This window comes from Ooceraea biroi, chromosome 9 (genome assembly GCF_003672135.1).
Source record: "Ooceraea biroi isolate clonal line C1 chromosome 9, Obir_v5.4, whole genome shotgun sequence".
NCBI lineage: Eukaryota > Metazoa > Arthropoda > Insecta > Hymenoptera > Formicidae > Ooceraea > Ooceraea biroi.
This window is the reverse complement of record NC_039514.1, coordinates 3,762,356-3,783,077: the sequence shown is the minus strand read 5'-3', so window position 1 is coordinate 3,783,077 and position 20,722 is coordinate 3,762,356. Positions and strand designations below refer to the sequence as shown.

Here is a 20,722-nt window from a genome sequence, read left to right as displayed (position 1 = left end):
TCGCCAGATTGTTGCTACACTCCGATACTTAGACGGTTAACCTTGAAGAAGCTTCGCCATAATTTGCGAATCTGACAGCTTGTCTCCGAGATCCTCACATTTCTTCGCTAAGATCTTCACATTGGCAATGTGCTTCGACATCTCAGTACCTGCCTCATATCGATATTAAAGAAAACGAGTCGAGGCTGTCAATTTACTAGCCGGATCACTACGCTGATGAATACGTGCGAAGGTTATAAACATTTCATACGCAGAAGCACAGCACTCAATATGCTCTTGTTGATCTACTTCAATACTACCTGCGATAATCAGCTCGGCGAGGTTATTTTTCGATGACCATACGTCCATCCGTTGCTTGAAAGAGACGTCACTTTCGCCATCTCTCTTAATCGGTTTCGTATCACTAACGATGTATTCATATACCTTATGATGCTTGAGATGACGTTCAACTACAAAACGCCACTGTCTATAATTGTCCTTCCGCAATTTCGCTGTTGTCGGGAACTCAATCTTGAGAGTCGACATCGTTGCCTCCGTGCTTCTCTCTCTTCTTTGTACAGCGCACCAAAAAATGGCTACCGACTTGCACGTCGATCCTCGACAAGACGCACGAGACACAATCCGTCTGGCACTCACGAACTCTTCGTCGTTATCGCAGTACACTTACTCTGAGCGCTCTGGGCCCATAACCTTTGTTGGGGTGTACAGATAACTTGACTCTTAGTGTATCACAAGTACTAGAACGATTTATTAAGAGATATATAAAATACACGTCGTACTCTTATAACGAACCGAACGAGAAGAAGGAAGCGCGCGATCCATGTATTACTACGCGCGTCTAGTGACCTAGTGACCTATTACAGAGCCATCTAGCAAAACTATTGTGTCACTAACTCAATATCCAACAATATAGAATACGTTCATGTTCCTTTTTTTTAATATGACGTGTTATGACCGGTTATAAGTAATCGAAAGTTAGCATTGCTATGAAAAGTTCAATAATGCATCGAAAAATGTCAGAAATATAAATAGTTTTTATCATATCATGATTATATATATGATTTTTTTATTTTAATAACATATTTATAATGATCCCAACATTTCTACCTATTAAGAATGTATGAAATCTTTATTATATTTGATATTTATAAAAACTAATTGCAGCAATGGTAATAACATACTGCTTGGTTTCACAGTGCTGTCAAATCAACAGTAATTGATGAAACATTAAAAAACTTGGATCATAACTATTTCAAAGTATCTATAATATGATGATATGATCGATTTGATAAAATTCGAAAGGTTGTTTTTGGCCACGTTTTCGGATTTCTGGCCCATTGTGCTGTGGCGTATGTAAATATAACGAAACTGCTAAAAATATAATAATATTAAATTTACTATTACAATTATAGGTTTGGTTAGGTTAGTTTAGGTTTTGTTCGGAGAAATATTAGATGTATTATTCTCGTACGCTTACGGCATTCCCGCACGCTTCGCTCTTCTCCTCGCTTGTATCGACGCATGTTTTTCAAGTTGCTATCGAGTCGATTTCGACTACCATACCGAGACAGGATCGGTCGCTAACACGCAATCGAGTTCAGTAGTTCGCCAATCCCCTCACGAGTAGGGTCAGGCAGTATTGTATTACGCTCCAACGATAAAGTCAAGTTCAAGTAGTTCAACTGTTTAGTTCAATAATTTTAACACGCCAGTCCGCCTAACTAACAAGCACATTTTTGTAAGAACAGGTTTATAACAGAAAAACTTATTTTTTTAAATTATTTTAAACTTAAACTAACCTAATCAAACCTATGACATATGTAAATATAACTAAAGTACTAAAAATAATAATTTTAAATTTACTATAAAGTAAATAACGGAAGATTTGTTTTACACCTAAAATTCAAATTACGAGCCTTCTACTAGCGACAAGTAACTAAAAGGCATGCGCACATGCATGCTCGTGTCACTACATTTCGTCGGTATGACAGGTTTCCTAACCTAATAAGTGGACAACTTTAACGATTAATATCTCGCTTCGCGTGGCAGAGCGACACTTTTTTCTGCCAGATCCTTTCGTTTTATGCAAAAACGCGTCGAATGAGCCTAATTTCATCGAGTTTTGAGGTGAGGCCGCTAAACTGAATAATTACCGATTTTCCATGGGCACATTAGCGGTTAGAATTGCTTTTACGCGAAACGCTAGAGCTTTCAGTTCTTCGACAAACCACGAAATGCAGTCGGTGCCGCGACGATATCGATACGCGGATAATGAGTTGTCGTATGAACACCGCACGTAGTACGCAGCACTATATGCCTTGTGATGGTGATATGGGTATGTGCCGGATTTTTCCGTTTCTCTCTTCTCCAATGCATACTCCAAGTCGGCGTATACGACGAACGGCATCCGCTCCTTCCTGCTGTGGTTGTCGAAACGCAGCCACTTGTGCCCTTGTCCTCGTTAGGTAAAACGATGGCACAATCGTTTAGTTTTGTGCAATCGACAGAGTGAGCCTCCAATCTCTTGTTGGAGGAGAAGTAGTGCAGACATCTGCATGAATGTAAGGATCTGTTAATTACTTTAATCTGGCCCAGAGAGTGTATTCATTATAATATAATATTGTACTTACCGATCGCAAATGTATTTTTTTCGTTTGTTGTTGCTCAGTTGGGCGCTCACCAGCCGGGATAAGTTTTTTATGTACGCAAAATGCCCCACGTTGTCCAGCGGATCCTGCATGTACAACAGATTGACATGCGTATCCATCTTCTGATCAGTGAGCCGTATCGGTACGACCGTGAGTTTTTCCTCGTTCTTCTTCTCCAGTGGGGTATATACATTTATCGATATATTGTTCAGAAGCTCAAATTTGTTTATTTGCTTCAACGACATAGGGAATTCAATGCCATCAAGTCTTAATATTGACTTACAATCGGGATATCCGTTTGTCCTTTCCGCGTTGCTTTCAGCCGGATAGAGAGCAGCGATCACCGACCACGCAAAACATGCGTTATCGTTACTCTGTATGTTTATTACTGCTCTCTTCAACATAATCTCTTTCGGTACTTTGGCATGACATCCAGCGTGCATAGGGTTATACTTGTTGATGTAACCGTCAGGTCCAGTATACGCGACAACGCCCATCCACTGTCGCGCTCCTGGAACTCTTCGAGAGACGCCAAGATGGACTCGAAACATATTGAGCGAATCACTCTTTCAGATTGGACGTACGAAAGAGTGCTCGGTTTCGCGTATTGATACTCTTATTGGCGATCTTCTCACCCGCCACAAACTCGCCATTGAACATGGTATTTACTTTCACACTTTCGTGTTCATTCATTAATGTTTGCACATGATCGAGCACTATGATGCTAGCGTCTTCCAAGAATCGCCGCGGTTCAATATAGCCGGAATTTATCACAGCACCGGTTAAAATGCGGCTTTCGAACGCGGTCTCTATCACTCGCCACGAGAGTCCTTCAACACTGTTATTCCACCCTGTATACTCGCCACCAATATGGATAAAGCGTTTTTCTAATCGCTTCTTCAGTCCCTCGAGCCGCGCGATTCGAGCCACTAAGGATTGTTTGTATCCGATAAAGAGTCGCGGCTGCTTGGCGCGATTGCGTTCTTCCAATTTCTCGATGAAGTCATCGCACTGTTGCGTCCATGCGAAATATTCACCCAAAGTTGACACACGCGATGATTATGCCACAATGGCCTGTTCTATTTGAGTGAGTGTCTTCATTTTCGACTTTCGTGACCGATGCATCATCCAGAACTCCCGACACGTATACTGCTATGCGTTGCATATCGTTTCCTAATTATATGATCTCTACCACCCTATATCTTTATCTCGCTCTAACGCAACGTGTTGAAGAATTGCATTATCTCATCTAAAATATCTTGTGAGGCTACCCAAGATGTGCAACTTAGTTGCACGTGTCTCAATGTCATGATGCAATGTTTCATGAGGCTACACAGAACGTGTTCGCGCCATTTGATACCTTCTATGATACTTATCTAACCTATGCGAATAAACTGGGAGTGCACTACAACGATTAGGAGTAAATATTATTTTATTCCATACTTTATTCCACAATATTATGTTTTACATTACACAATAATGTTCTTTTTTCAGAACGCTAATGCTAATAACTCACAATCGATAAGTTCCTTGTCATCGAAGTATTCGCTGTTTGTATGGTAACGGTTATGTCGTTAGGATTATCAATGCTACGTGCGATCTTACAGAACTGTTCGTACTTGTAATCTACATGGTCGATGCAGCTTACTAACCAATTGTACATGTAATCGATACATTTATCGAGATTAAACATAGTTGTTAGTGTAGCTTCCATCATTATTGATCGCACGTTTGTTACTTCGAACCGAACACACTTCGTATTGTTATACTTAATAAAGTCTACAGTTAATGGCCCGATATATATGGGATCTACGGGTCGTTTATTAGTTTTGGAAAAATACTCCTGGATTAAATGTTGATGTTCCATGAGGCCTTTCCAGGTTTCCATTCCGAGGATCAATTCATTCCCTCGTTTGTCTCCCACAGCAATCTCCATGTAACTCGGACCATGTCTCACGTTTATGCCAACTTCTAAATACTTGTGTTCCGTCGTTGCCAATGCGTATCTTCTTCCTAGGATACGAACGCATCGTCATCGGCGTTGTGGTTGCGATGCTGCAGTATCACGCGCTTCGGAAGTGACGCCCGCTGTGGAATTAGCACTGCGGAGAAATAATGTAGAACTATTAGAAATCCATGCTTCATATATCAATTGCTAAATATACTTACTAGCTTCGCTTCCACGCTGCTGTTCGCGCTTCTGCTCCATGTGTCTCTTGCTCCACATTGTTCCTTCTAGCTTCTTCTCTTCAGATCTAATCGTGCTTAGTCCACTGACAACTAATATTTTTAACATTCGCTTTTCACTTTATATATGCATTTTGTTTCACCCCCTCCACCGCGAAACGTGTCATCGAAGGATGCATCGGTTACGTCACGCACGTGGACGCGATGTGCTTTAACATCCACTCATCCGATTTCATAGCAGCCGGACGGCGCTCGCGGGCTCAGGTCAGCGGAAGTGCCGAGATGCTGGATATTGGTTCCTTAGTAACGAATGCTATCATGCACATTCCATCACGCCACCCTGACATATGTTGTGTACAATGGGGGTTTCTATTATATCGCGCACGTGGCTCCGGTTGGGTTCGCGAATAGTTCGCGAAAATGTCGCTGACCCTCCCTCCCCTCCAGTAACAGTAGTAGGAGTAAGTAACAATAAGAGGAACATAGAAAGCGAGATAAAACGTGCGTCAGTGGTATTAACACCTGGAGCGAATCAGCGGATAGCAAATCATATCGCGTATGACAAGTATGCACGTGCATCATGCACTGCGACCCTCCCTCCCCTCCCGCGAGTTAGGTCCGCGACATCACGTCACCGCGAAACATGTTGTGTACAATGAGGTGTCTATTACATCGCGTGGCTCTCCCCCCCTTGCCCCTCCGCGGTTAGGTCAGCAAACATGTCACGGTCCACCCCTCCGCGGGTTAGGTCAGCAAACATGTCACGGTCTCCCCTCCGCGGGTTAGGTCCGCGAAACCCCCTCTCGCGAATAGTCCGCGATCCCCCCTTCCACCTGACTCAGCCACTCAGATCCAGCGTTAGAATCTATCCTTCCCTACTGACGGTATTTCATTAATCCTTCTCTCCGGGCAGCGATAGTAACTCGCAGGAATGCAATTGTATATTTACACCATAGCAATTCTTTTCTAGGCAGCTTACTAGGCCTGTAACAAATTCGTGTAAGCGCGCGCAGTGCAAATACTCCAGAGAATGTGTAAATAAGCGGTGTAAAGTAACGAATACAGTGATAAGAGAAAAAGAAAAACATCCCGCCCGCACGATACAAGTTGAACCGTTCGAACATCTGAATAGCTTTCTAGACTAGTCTAGGTTCTCCTAATCAAGTCTCTAGATTGTTCGAGAACGTTCTGATCGCTTCTCTAGACTATACGCGATTCTTCCGTCCGCTTCTGTCTTTTCATGAACATTTGGTTCTGTTTGAACATCTGAATCGCTCTCTAGACCAGTCTAAATTCTTTTGATCAAGTCTCTAGATTGTTCGAGAAGCTTCTGATCGCTTCTTTAGACTATTCGCGATTCTTCACCACGGTTCGTTAGCATGGATGGTGTGAGGATGGCCTCGCGACGCACAATCTACGTGTCGCGTCCGTGTGCGTCGCGAGACCATCCCCACCACATGCTATCATGTTTCTGGCATCGCTGATCCTTCTCTGACGAAGCTCCACAAGTCGTTCAGCATTGGGACAGGATACTTCGTTCTTTTCGTTCTCGTAAGTTGAATATTCATAGTTCGAATCTAATAATTTTACAATAGTACATTCGACGTTATTTTCATTAATCCTTCTCTTCGGTCAGCGATAGTAACTCGCAGGAATGCAATTGTATACTTACGCACCATAGTAATTCTTTTCTCGCAGCTTACTAGGCTCGTAACAAATTCGGGTAAGCGCGCGCAGTGAAAATACTCCACGGAATGTGTAAATAAGTGGTTTAAAGTAACGAATACAGTGATAAGTGAAAAATAAAAAAATTCCGACGAGGTACAAGTTGAACCATTTGAACATCTGAATCGTTTTCTAGACTAGTCTAGGTTCTCCTAATCAAGTCTCTAGTTTGTTCGAGAACGTTCTGATCGCTTCTCTAGACTATACGCGATTCTTCCGTCCGCTTCTGTCTTTTCATGATTTGGTTCTGTTTGAACATCTGAATCGCTCTCTAGACCAGTCTAAATTCTTTTGATCAAGTCTCTAGATTGTTCGAGAGCTTCTGATCGCTTCTTTAGACTATTCGCGATTCTTCACCACGGTTCGTTAGCATGGATGGTGTGAGGATGGCCTCGCGACGCACCAATCTACGTGTCGCGTCGTGTGCGTCGCGAGATCATCCCACCAGCTATCATGTTTCTGGCATCGCTGATCCCTTCTCCGCTGACGAAGCTCACAAGTCGTTCAGCATTGGGACAGGATACTTCGTTCTTTTCGTTCTCGTAAGTTGAATATTCATAGTTCGAATCTAATAATTTTACAATGTAGACATTCGACGTTATTTTCATTAATCCTTCTCTTCGGTCAGCGATAGTAACTCGCAGGAATGCAATTGTATACTTACGCACCATAGTAATTCTTTTCTCGGCAGCTTACTAGGCTCGTAACAAATTCGGGTAAGCGCGCGCAGTGAAAATACTCCCGAATGTGTAAATAAGTGGTTTAAAGTAACGAATACAGTGATAAGTGAAAAAATAAAAAATTCCGCCCGCACGAGGTACAGTTGAACCATTTGAACATCTGAATCGTTTTCTAGACTAGTCTAGGTTCTCCTAATCAAGTCTCTAGTTTGTTCGAGAACGTTCTGATCGCTTCTCTAGACTATACGCGATTCTTCCGTCCGCTTCTGTCTTTTCATGAACATTTGGTTCTGTTTGAACATCTGAATCGCTCTCTGACAGTCTAAATTCTTTTGATCAAGTCTCTAGATTGTTCGAGAGCTTCTGATCGCTTCTTTAGACTATTCGCGATTCTTCACCACGGTTCGTTAGCATGGATGGTGTGAGGATGGCCTCGCGACGCACCAATCTACGTGTCGCGTCCGTGTCGTCGCGAGACCATCCCCACCACATGCTATCATGTTTCTGGCATCGCTGATCCCTTCTCCGCGAAGCTCCACAAGTCGTTCAGCATTGGGACAGGATACTTCGTTCTTTTCGTTCTCAAGTTGAATATTCATAGTTCGAATCTAATAATTTTACAATATTGTAGACATTCGACGTTATTTTCATTAATCCTTCTCTTCGGTCAGCGATAGTAACTCGCAGGAATGCAATTGTATACTTACGCACCATAGTAATTCTTTCTCGGCAGCTTACTAGGCTCGTAACAAATTCGGGTAGCGCGCGCAGTGAAAATACTCCACGGAATGTGTAAATAGTGGTTTAAATAACGAATACAGTGATAAGTGAAAAATAAAAAAATTCCGCCCGGCACGAGGTACAAGTTGAACCATTTGAACATCTGAATCGTTTTCTAGACTAGTCTAGGTTCTCCTAATCAAGTCTCTAGTTTGTTCGAGAACGTTCTGATCGCTTCTCTAGACTATACGCGATTCTTCCGTCCGCTTCTGTCTTTTCAGAACATTTGGTTCTGTTTGAACATCTGAATCGTCTCTAGACCAGTCTAAATTCTTTTGATCAAGTCTCTAGATTGTTCGAGAAGCTTCTGATCGCTTCTTTAGACTATTCGCGATTCTTCACCACGGTTCGTTAGCATGGATGGTGTGAGGATGGCCTCGCGACGCACCAATCTACGTGTCGCGTCCGTGTTCGCGAGATCATCCCACCACATGCTATCATGTTTCTGGCATCGCTGATCCTTCTCCGCTGACGAAGCTCCACAAGTCGTTCAGCATTGGGACAGGATACTTCGTTCTTTTCGTTCTCGTAAGTTGAATATTCATAGTTCGAATCTAATAATTTTACAATATTGTAGACATTCGACGTTATTTTCATTAATCCTTCTCTTCGGTCAGCGATAGTAACTCGCAGGAATGCAATTGTATACTTACGCACCATAGTAATTCTTTTCTCGGCAGCTTACTAGGCTCGTAACAAATTCGGGTAAGCGCGCAGTGAAAATACTCCACGGAATGTGTAAATAAGTGGTTTAAAGTAACGAATACAGTGATAAGTGAAAAATAAAAAAAATTCCGCCCGGCACTAGTACAAGTTGAACCATTGAACATCTGAATCGTTTATAGACTAGTCTAAGTTCTCCTAATCAAGTCTCCAGATTGTTCGAGAACCTTCTGATCGCTTCTCTAGACTTCGCGATTCTTCCGTCCGCTTCTGTCTTTTCATGCCAGGTCGCGCCACGGTAGCATGTTCGGTAGCATGTGGTGGGGATGGTCTCGCTAATATTTATGATAATAATGTATTATTATTATTATTAAATAATGCATTAATTAATTATAGTAGGAATGGATAAACATGATTAATATAAATAATTTTACGTGTAACTTATTTTTCAATTGGTCTTATTATTGTTGTATTCAATGTTATCTTATCGTTAGATGACCACGTTTAACGTACTTAAACGTATAATCCTAAGATAGCATATAACACATGTATTTATGACAGTGGTGAATTTTCTGTTGCAGCCTTCTGCCACATCGACGCAATTTGTATATAATCACTCATCACTTAGGTGTGCACGGGGAGGACAAATGGAAGTATTAAAGCGAAGTTAAGAAGTACGGAAGTAATGAACGATCAATCGACAAGAGGTCGATGCACCAATGTGTGTGGATTGACTTGGACCGATCTTCCCGGAGGATGTCGACCAGGATATCCAGCATCACACGCGACAACGGCAAAGAATCGATCAACATAATCTTCAGGCACATCACATATACTGTGAACCTCGGCTTCAGGAAAGGTAAATCATGATCATCATGATCACGCTATTACTTTCTTCTTTTCATTCTTCTTTTTTTTCTACATGGATTACGAATATTCGTCGCGAATTAGTGCGATTTATGATATTAGCTTCTTCACACAGGATGTTACACAAAAAATTATAGAAATACTATTTAATTACATATGAATGAAACTAATATGTAACATCGCATTGTTAATTTAGGAAAAAGAGATTTTACACGGAATTAATGGAAGGCTTCCAGCAAACAGTTGATCGCTCTGATGGGTCCATCTGGTGCAGGGAAGTCCACGTTATTCGATGTACTCTGGCTTCCGCGTAACCGGAGTGGATGATACTATATTTGTCAACGGTCATGTCCGGGATCTCAACTCTTTCCGGAAGTAAGTTTCAATCACTAATTGACTTATCAAACTGAGATTGTTTCGTAGATAGTATCTAAGAAAACTTATATATATTTGTATATATAAAAGATGAAAAGTATTTATATATTACAATGTATTTTTATATGTTTGTTTTTATAAATGAACGCCTACTTTTGACGCCTCGTTTATTTTTGTCTTCAGGTACACTGCCTAATACAGGAGGATGGTTGGAACCTTTACCACTGTACTGAATATGAAGATCGCTGCCGATTTAAAGCGGCGGATACCTACAAAATAAAAAGAAGCGACTGTACGTTTAGAATAAGAAATTAATTAACAATTAATAATTTATTACCGATTGGAACCAGTTATTTTAACTAAATTATATAGTAGTAAATTATAGTATATAGTAGATAAATTATTATTTAAATCATGATCATATTATTCTAAATATATAGTAGATAATAAATTATTATTTAAATCATCATCGCAGTACTATATACAGTGCTTGGTGAGCCTTGACTGCTTTCATTCTTCTATTCATATTCTCTAGTTGTTAACTCCATACCCTCAAATTTTCCATCTCTCCTTCTCGATCTTTTTCTTCTACCCATATGTATACAGAGATATGTATACAAGGATGCAAATATGGTAAAAATAGGTAGACACGTATGTAATATGTTATTATTGTTGTGACAGCCTTTCTCCGTTAAGTAAAATTACTGGGAGCCTTATCGGCTTCACCTGACGTGGCCAGTCCGCGGCTATCAGGTTGCTAATTTATTGAGACATAGTAGAACATTATAAAAGCGCCAACTAATTTTATAAAATTAGTAAAATTGGATAAGGTCTCAGGGGATATTTGGGAGGACCCTTTCTATACGATACTGACTGTTAAAACACACGATTAGGATATAATTGAGAAATAAAAAAACGTTATACGGAACTTCAAATACTATATAATTCGAATAATAGAGGTCTCACAGAAAATTTAGCTTTAGGCAGAATAGTGCAAGTTATTTCTACTCACAATGACGACGGGAGGTCTTACTCTGTCAGCCTTGTGTTATTAAAACTTTGCAATCTCAGCTAAAGCCGTCCACGGTTCAGAGAAAATCTTATAAAGCGGCGATCCGACTCCCCGGGAGCTGACTCTAGGATTCTGCTAGGACTTTACTATAGCACCGCCATCCAAAGAGTGCCACACAGTGATCCTGCCTTCGAGCATAGACGGGTACGATGCCGTCATTTCTTATGCATGTTCTTTGCGTATCGATGAATCGATATCAATCGACATTCTATACAATTGAGCATACGCCCCTGATCACCGTCATCCTCGTCCGTCCTATGGACCGGATGGGAACACACCTCGCTGTTCTTCCTCTGCCCTGTCCACATGGTCGCACACCGCGTCTCCTTCGGCCACAATTCAGTGACCAGAATTGAGAGAACCTCCCGTTTGTCCGAAATATAGCAATCCAAATTTATAGCGCAACAATCGATAATGTAATATAATAGTTTCAAAATTCATACAGTTTCAGAAATTAATGATAATTTGCATAATTTCAATAACATCAAAAAATATAAAATGAAAATATTTAAAATATTCCTATTGTTATATAAACTTCCGACGAACCGGATCACGTCAACGTTGGGGAAATAAATTTACACTGTCACATTGTATTGAAACTACTGAAACTATTTTATTAACTATTTTATTGAAAAATAAGAAATCTTTCATTCACCTATATAAAACTATATATATGTTTTAGTTATACAGGTACATATCTTTGTAGGTCTGAATAAATGTAATAATGTTTTTACATTTCATTACAATAAATAAGAAATGTTTTATTATAATAAATAAAATAAATAAAAGACACGGAGAACCTACCGGTACATACGATCAGATTTGACAAACATCTCCTTTCCACCTTGACTTTGCTGATTATTTTCGAGCGTCATTTGCGAGCGTGTTCTCACTGTGTTCGGTCACTTTATCTGTACTAATTTGTTTGTGTCTTTTTCAACAGTACGTTGGTAGATATTTATTTATATTGTACTCTTGCGTTTTATATTGTTCTTTTTTATTTTTTTTATATTTTTATATATTGTATATTTTACTTTATATTGTAGAAAAAGACATATCACTTGAAAAGGACCGGATTTCGGTCGAAACGTTGTGTCACATTTGAGAATAAACTGCCAGTGAGTTGATTAAGGAATTCTCGTTCATTCATTGAATTTTCTGGCTGACTTGAATTTTTGGTTATCTTAATTATAATAAATGTTTGAATATATAAGTCATCTCTCTTTTCGAAACTTTGACCCGTATTCTTATTTTAAGGGAGGAATCTGCTTTATCAGGTCGAAAAATCGATTTTACTTTTAATCGATAGTAATACATGTGAAAATATAATTCTAATGTTTTAGATCGAAATTCGTAGTATTTTCAGGCCCCGGGTAAAGGCCCCGGAGCAGCTGGGCGTCGAGCGTATACCTGCGCATCGAATACTCGGAGCGTCGAACGAGTCTCGCCTGTAGACCCGTTTCTTCGTATAACTTATATGCAGCTATTTACCTGAATTTATGAGTATGAGTCAATGTTTGTATATTGATAGCCTAATGAGAGTTATAACTCTACCATTTGGCGTCTCGCTCCTCAAGTATCTCAACTCCGGCAAAAAAAATTGACATTAAATCGCTGCTTTTATAGCTGTCGGTGTTTTTAATGAAGGTTATTATGCAGTTTTGAAGATGATGCAAACATTAGATAAAATAAAAATCGGTCAGCAGTGTTGATTTTTCGCCGAGAGATTTTTCTCTTTGGTTCATCAACGATGGGAATTCATAAATAATGAGAAAATATTTCAATTTTTCAATTTAGATGAAATTTGGAGGTAGGAGAACGGCCGCCAATTTGCAATACAGGCGGCGAGACTGTACGAAGATTTCTCCAGGGCGACCTCTACAGGCGATATATTTAAACAATAAAAATTTTTTCATACTCTCAAATATGTAATAATAAATGCCTAAAAGTTTCATAATAATCCGCAGTACAGTTTCTCCAAAACAAATTCGTAAAATATATCTTATTTTCAGCGTTCTAAAGCAGGTTTCCCCCTTAATAAAAAAACCAAATCTTTATGGACAAAATTTATTAATCAGAATCTCTATAGTATGTAATGTATACTATACATTAAGTTACACTATAAGTGCATGTAATGTTACATTTATCATTAAAAATAAGATGAGAATACGAGCCTTTGACATAATAAATAATATTGGACAAGTTAGAAAGATGCTTATTGCCCCTTTGTAAATCTCCTAAATCTACTTTGTTTGACAATTTAAATAAAAACTATTTGTAATTACTTATAATACTTATAAATACATCCTATTTCAACTTATAGCACTTATAACTATGAGAATAATATTTAACAAACGAAACAGAGAATCTTATCAAATCTTTGGCAACTTAACTGACATCTTTAACGCATTTCGTAAATGAAATGTAATATATTAATCGAAACTATGTATGATTGGCAAACATACATAGTTTTAAAACAGCTTTTATAAACATGCTTTCAATTCACGCGAATGCTGTCCCAGGGACAGCATAATGAAGTACGTCGCATAATGCTTTCTCTCTCGGTTTTACATCTCGCGTAGAGAATGGAAGATCGCCGCGACACCCATCACCGTTTTCCCACTACCGTTCCTATCCCGCCCGTTAATGATTAACGCCGTTGAAAAATGAAAACAAATAGATTAGTTTCAATTATCATGGCACCGAGAGAGATTCATAAAGTAAAAGACAGTTTTCAAAATTTCAGTTTGTAACGATTATTACTTAAGTTAAAATATATCAGCTCTTAATATAATTAGAATTAATTATTCTGTTTCAGATTAAAGAAATTCTCACGGCACTTGGTTTGTACGAGCACTTGCATACGAGAGCCGGCCAATTAAGTGGCGGTCAAAAAAGGCGACTGTCCATCGCATTAGAATTGGTTAATAATCCCACGATGATGTTTCTTGATGAGCCCACAACGTAAGTACATAACAATAATTAATGATATTACAATGATATTACGTTGAATTAAAATTACCTGGCGAATATCTATATTTGTTATTGACACACACCGCGCGTACAAGGTGTTTATATCGTTCGTTGTGAGAAGATATCATCACATGCCCCAAGTGTCGAGTTGGTTAAGACGCCCGCACGGAATGAGGGAGGTCCAGGTTCGAACCCTGGCGTGGGGTGGTATTTTTTCACAACGAAATACAATTAATTACAAATTCTTCATTAACCATGGAGTATTTTCATTTAATTATTTCCGTAAAAGAGATCACTACGTTATAAAGTCTAACGATATGTTGGCGCGTAGTCGGGGGTAGGGGGTAGGGGAGTAAAAGTATCTGCAGTATGTCCAAACGAATTGTTGGCTTGCAGCTATCACAATAATAATTCTGTCCGTCCATCAGGCGATGCCAGTGTCCGCGATGATATTACGTTGAAACAATAATTAATGTTATGTACAGTAAAACATTGATTGTATCAGTTACTGATACCTGATCTTTCTATCTTTGTCATACACTTTGAAGCTTTCTTGAAACAGTCAAGACAAGAATCAAATCAAATATTCTAATATTTTAATTAAATAATTAATATCTTAATCATTTGTAATAATAACTTACGCATTCAACTTTAAGATGATTAACATCTTTATATGAACATGGTATCTTAATTTCTTCTTTTATAACATGTCGACGAATATCTACTTTATTCTGCGTAACGTTCAGAAAAAGATGTATTAATAAATTAAATATTCGCGTATTTATATATCCAAAAAAGATATATTACTTTTTAAAATCAATACTGCAGGAAAATATCTGATTTGTTCCGTTTCTTTTTTGTATGGATATAGATTAATAAGTGTCACTATTGACCAACTAATATCACAGCATATATCAACGTAACAAAGGGAATCACCTATAAACAACATTCTCATGCTTGTCATTTTATATTTGCATTTTTTGCCTTGCAGAGGTCTGGATAGCTCATCTTGCACGAAAATTGTAAATCTCCTAAAGCGGCTCGCACAAGAGGGTAAAACAATAATTTGTACTATACATCAGCCTAGTGCGTCCCTATTCGAATTGTTCGACCAGGTGAGTAATAATATCAATGAATTATTCCTAATTAAGAAATACGCATAATTATGCACGCATATTTATATATTATTATTATTAAATTAAATATATGTATTTCTATTTTATTTCCATATTGATAGAGAAAGTTTATCTCTTCAGTGTCAAATAATCAATCAATCAAATCAATATCAAATAATAACAAAAGATATGAGATGAACTGTGGTGGACGGTTTTCCAATCACGCGATAGAGAACATGTCAATCTTAGAAGGAAATCCATAGCTATAATCTTGATAAGCTTGAAATATGTCGTAATATACATACATAAACATATTTCAAACTCATTAAACTTGAAAGGATATACTTCCTTGTAGTTGTGGATTTCCTTGTTAAATCACTTGACGTGAAGCACTATATTAGATTTGTGATAATAGAACATTGTATTGTGTAAATTATGTTTATAATTAATAAACAATTTACGGTTCTTACAGGTATACGTGTTGGCAAAAGGCAGTTGCTTGTACCAAGGTGCAACGAACAAATTAGTGCCATATCTTGAAGATATGCAAATGCCATGCCCGATGTATCACAATCCTGCCGATTACAGTACGTATAATAACATAACAAATATAACGAACTTAATTTCTAATTAATTATTTAGAAATTTTATTTATTTTGCCATGTCACTTTGAATTAATTATAAATGATAAACTAAATAAATATAATATCTAAAAAAATCCTGCGGACGCCCATGATCAATGGTGATAACGGAATTGTATATTTACAATTGTATCACTATGTTTCTAGTAATCGAGCTTGCCTGTGGAGACCACGGTGAGGATAAAATAGATATACTAAAAACTGGATCGCAAAATGGATCGAAAAATTTTCAATCGTTCGATAATCCTGAAGCTCCGAGAGATGATGAAAGTTTAACAGGTACAAAAATCGATAAATACATCATTATTAATTCTTTCAGCTCTTATAATAGCTTTCATAGCTTATAATGTACAAAATAAAATGTTCTTCTTCTTTTTGGATAAACGTATCAATGATCATTAACATTAGATAAAATCTTATTCTGACGTAATAACAATACATGTTGCCTGCTTCTAGTATAGCACAATGCCATTTTCTCTAACACATATGCATATACAACATATAATATTTATATAAAATCTAATTTTTTTCAGAGCTGTATTCCTTGAAAAACTCACATATGAAAAAGAATGGTGACTTACACGCAACGAATTTTCTTCATCAAATCAAAGTTTTACTTCGACGTGGATTCATCATGTCCAAACGAAACACGGTATGTTTCACACGTTTTGTATACATTTATTCATAAATTTATATAATTTATATATTTAACTTCTTAATCATTAATAGACATATATCTTACAAACTTTTTAAATATTTACGTGGCATCTTTTTATCTCATCATATTCACACTGTGCTTATATTGTTTTATTGCAGACTCTTACGCATATGCGCATCGGAGTAAACATACTTGTCGGTTTGATGCTTGGATCGGTCTTCTGGCAATCGGGCGCTGATGGCTCACGCGTTCTAGATAACTACAAACTTCTCTTTTCTATCCTCATACATCACATGATGACGACGATGATGCTTACCATAGTAACCTGTAAGTGAATTTTATTCGCTTCCGTTTAATTCATTATAAATTGTACAAAAGTGGCTCTCCACTCTGATTACTATAAAACTAATATGTATTGAATGATGAAATCGCTTCAAAGATCAACTTATTATCTGTTTCTCTTCAAATCAATTTATTCAACCAAGTCAACATTCAACTAAATAATTTCCTTGATTTTCAACCATTTTTGATTGTGTAATACGTTCACATTTTAATCATGGCATTGCCATTTTTATCTTATATTGAGATTATCTACTAACTCAATCATTTTAATACTTTGTTGCAATTTTGAAAGTTACATAACAACACAAGATTTTATTCATGATTTGCAGTTCCAATGCAGATAGCTATTCTTCTAAAGGAGCATTTTAATAGATGGTACAGCTTGAAGGCATTCTACATGGCAATGACACTGATTGACATGCCAATCTCGATACTATGCTGCACCTTATTTAGTGTAATTGTCTATGGCATGTCGGCGCAACCGTTGGAAATAATACGATTCTCCATGTTCTTCATCATTAGCTTGTTGATAATGTTCATAGGACAAAGTACCGGCCTTATGATAGGCGCTGTATTCAACGTTGTGGTAAGTATAATCTCGATAAAAATACCTTGTTTAAAAAATGGTAAAAAAAGGCGTCAAGTATGCGCGGAGTGTTATCTCGATTTAAAAAAATGTATGAAATCTTTAAATTGCGCCAATTACAAAGATTCAAGGATCTTCCTGTCCCAACCCAAGTGGTAGTACCTTTATTTCTCCTTAATAAAATTATTATATCACAAAATTACCTTATTCAACCTAAATAATATATATCGAAATACAATTGTATAACTACTTTTAAAAAATAACTAGAAAAACTTGGCGCGCCCGGGTCGCATTAAAACTACTTTACTTTACTCAACTAACGAACAATATTACACGAGCGTGCAGCTTCATTAAATGAAAATGGAATAAATTATATATATTTTTTTTTATTATTACATAAGAGGAGGAAAAATTAACAGAAGACACTTTACTTTCTTCATTTTATTAGATTTCTCTTTAAATTATTAAATTATTAAATTATTAAATTGTATTGTTATATTATTTATAAATATTATAATAAATCATATGTATTATAATATAATAACAGTGTGTACATGTGTTTTAATGCGACCCGGGCGCGCCAAGTTTTTCTAGTTATTTTTTAAAAGTAGTTATACAATTGTATTTCGATACGTATTATTTAGGTTGAATAAGATAATTTTGTGATATAATAATTCTATTAAGGAGAAATAAAGGTACTACCACTTGGGGTGGAACAGGAAGATCCTTGAATCTTTGTAATTGGCGCAATTTAAAGATTTCATACATTTTTTTAAATCGAGATAACACTCCGCGCATACTTGGCGCCTTTTTTTACCTTTTTTTAAGCAAGGTATTTTTATCGAAATATCATGCATTTTTGTAGTTAAGTATTCTATAAAGAGTATATATATATATATATATATATTTTTTTTTGCAACAAAAAAATATGCAGCAGTAATATAATTCATTAGTAAAACATTTTTAATAAATTCTATATATAACGTAATATGTAGTAAAAAATAAAGCTCACTATACACATCCCAGCAAACACAAAGTAACAGTAATATACATGTTATGTTATAATTTCCCACTCAACAATGTAATTGTTACATAACACGTATGTTATGTTGTATTTATATTACTGAGTGTGAAATTATAACATAACATGTATATTACTGTTACTTTGTGTTTGCTGGGATGTGTATAGTGAGCTTTATCAGGACTCTTTATATCAAAACTTTTATTACATCTTCGTATCATGGTCCTACCTATATTCTCTCTGTACTATATCTTACGATATTATCCTACCAGTTTCTCTCTCTCTCTCTCTTTCTCTCTCTCTCTCTCTCTCTCTCTCTCTCTCTCTCTCTCTCTCTCTCTCTCTCTTCCTCTCTTACAGAAAAAATATATGCATTTTTACCAACTATACCTTTATATTTTCGAAGCATATGTATACATACATATATATATATATATATATATATATATATATATTCGCACCAATATATATTTTTTCCAGGTACAGCTTTAATTTTGAAATCTGTCAGTTTAATTAATTTAGTATCATTAATTGTAAATGGTTTTATGTATTTTTGTATTGCCGCAATAATAAGCACCAATATATATTTTTTCCAGGTACAGCTTTAAGTTTGAAATCTGTCAGTTTAATTAATTTAATATCATTAATTTTTAATGTTTTTATGTATTTTTGTATTGCCGCAATAATAAGCCACGATGATTACATTTAAAACAATTAAATTTAATTTAAATTAATTTACATAGGTCATAAATGCACACATTCACGTAATCATTGGCGCCTTTGATTGTATAGTCAAAGATTGCCGCCATTTTCCGGCCAATAGCCAGTCTGTTATAGAGGGTTTCTATTTTCTAACATCACTGCTCCCTAGTGTAAAAAAATGGAAAGTTACATCATGTTTGTCCAACGTGGACGTTTCTTATACGACATTCTCTCTACATAACGTACTTTATATCATGATATCTCCGCTCATGCGGCACGTAGAGGAAAAATAAAAAAACTTTTATAATATGATTCAAACCCAAGCTATCGATTGAACCTAGCTAGAAATTGATCGGTTCAGCCATTATTGAGTTCCAAATAACTCGGTTACTCGCAACTCGTTGACTCGCGTAAAGAGACACGTCCGGTCTCGCTGCGCGCTTTACTTGGCGCGAGACACTACCGTGTCTCTTGATAGATAATTGTATAACATCACGTTAATGGATGTATATGATCAATGCAATTATCAATATCTATGTAATTATCACTTCCAAAAATCATTTTTGTGACTAAATTGTATTTTACTATTATTACAACACGTATTATTACAAAACGTTTCCTAAAAATGTTTAATCTTTTAAAAATTTTAAATGTAATGAAGACATTTTGAATTTTACAGAATGGTACATTTATTGGACCAACATTGGCAGTAGCACTAATGATGTTCTCTGGATTTGGAATATTGTTACGCGATCTACCGTCTTATCTAAAATGGGGAAGCTACGTCAGTTATCTACGATATGGTCTGGAAGGGTAAGGATTATTCTATGTCCCATTAATTTTTTATTCATTATTTAATATTACTTTAATGTTTAATTTAGATATGTATAATTTAATTAAAACACGTGACATGTTGAATATTTATGATTCTATTTATATCTCTTGCGACTTTAAGAATTTATTTATATTTATATTCAAAAGACATTCAGGAGAGATTTGTTTATATTCGTCTTTGCACACATTACTTATATTCATATTTGTAAATTTACCTTCCATTTGTTGCGTGTAATGTATTTACAATCCTATAAATGTAAAATGTTAAATTTACGTTATAAAAACGAGATGCTTTTTGCAGCTTTATTGATGCAATCTACGGATTGAACCGCCCTGTTCTACCGTGTGAAGAACTTTACTGCCATTATAGATATCCTACCAAATTTCTCTCGGATATTGACATGAAGGAAGGCCAATTTTGGAACGACGTCATGGCGCTCACTGCAATACTCATCATCACGCGATGCTGCACATATTTGCTTCTGCGGTGGAAGATTGTATGGACGCGATAAAACTAATACGAGCACAGTATCGAAAATACTGCCAGTTTATTACCAGCAGTGCACAAGTCTAAATTTGTTATGTATTTCCTTGTAAGAACTAAATTATACTTATATATCTGTATATATAAGTATATATTAAATATGTATTAAGCATATAGTAAATATATTATATATCTTATATATCTTAAGTATAGAATTTTCGATTGCTGCTAATGGACTAGCAATATTTTCATTAGATTTGTGAATGTATTAGATTATTACATACATGTATAATACATTTTATAATTTTATACGTATACATATATGCATAATAAATTTTATACATCTTTATCCTGTAACCTGGCAATATC

General features: G+C 36.6%; 1 protein-coding gene and 1 pseudogene across 1 annotated transcript; one reads left to right on the top strand and one right to left on the bottom strand.

The window, feature by feature from the left end:
• Positions 1-649: 649 nt before the first annotated feature.
• Positions 650-3,145, bottom strand: LOC113562577 (annotated as a pseudogene).
• An 11,507-nt stretch (positions 3,146-14,652) lies between these two features.
• On the top strand, positions 14,653-20,423 carry LOC109611517 (ATP-binding cassette sub-family G member 4). The gene is made up of 8 exons (XM_026972304.1): positions 14,653-15,085; positions 15,558-15,672; positions 15,874-16,005; positions 16,260-16,378; positions 16,543-16,711; positions 17,056-17,312; positions 19,715-19,848; positions 20,171-20,423. The coding sequence occupies exons 1-8, from the start codon at positions 14,924-14,926 to the stop codon at positions 20,379-20,381; spliced, it is 1,299 nt and encodes a 432-aa protein (XP_026828105.1). The 5' UTR covers positions 14,653-14,923; the 3' UTR covers positions 20,382-20,423.
• Positions 20,424-20,722: the final 299 nt, after the last annotated feature.

Coding starts and splice junctions, on each gene's coding strand:
- LOC109611517 (XM_026972304.1), top strand. CDS start 14,924: ATGCTTGTCATTTTATATTTGCATTTTTTGCCTTGCAGAGGTCTGGAT. Junction 16,006..16,259: donor AGATGATGAAAGTTTAACAG/GTACAAAAATCG, acceptor AATTTTTTTCAG/AGCTGTATTCCTTGAAAAAC. Junction 19,849..20,170: donor CTACGATATGGTCTGGAAGG/GTAAGGATTATT, acceptor TGCTTTTTGCAG/CTTTATTGATGCAATCTACG.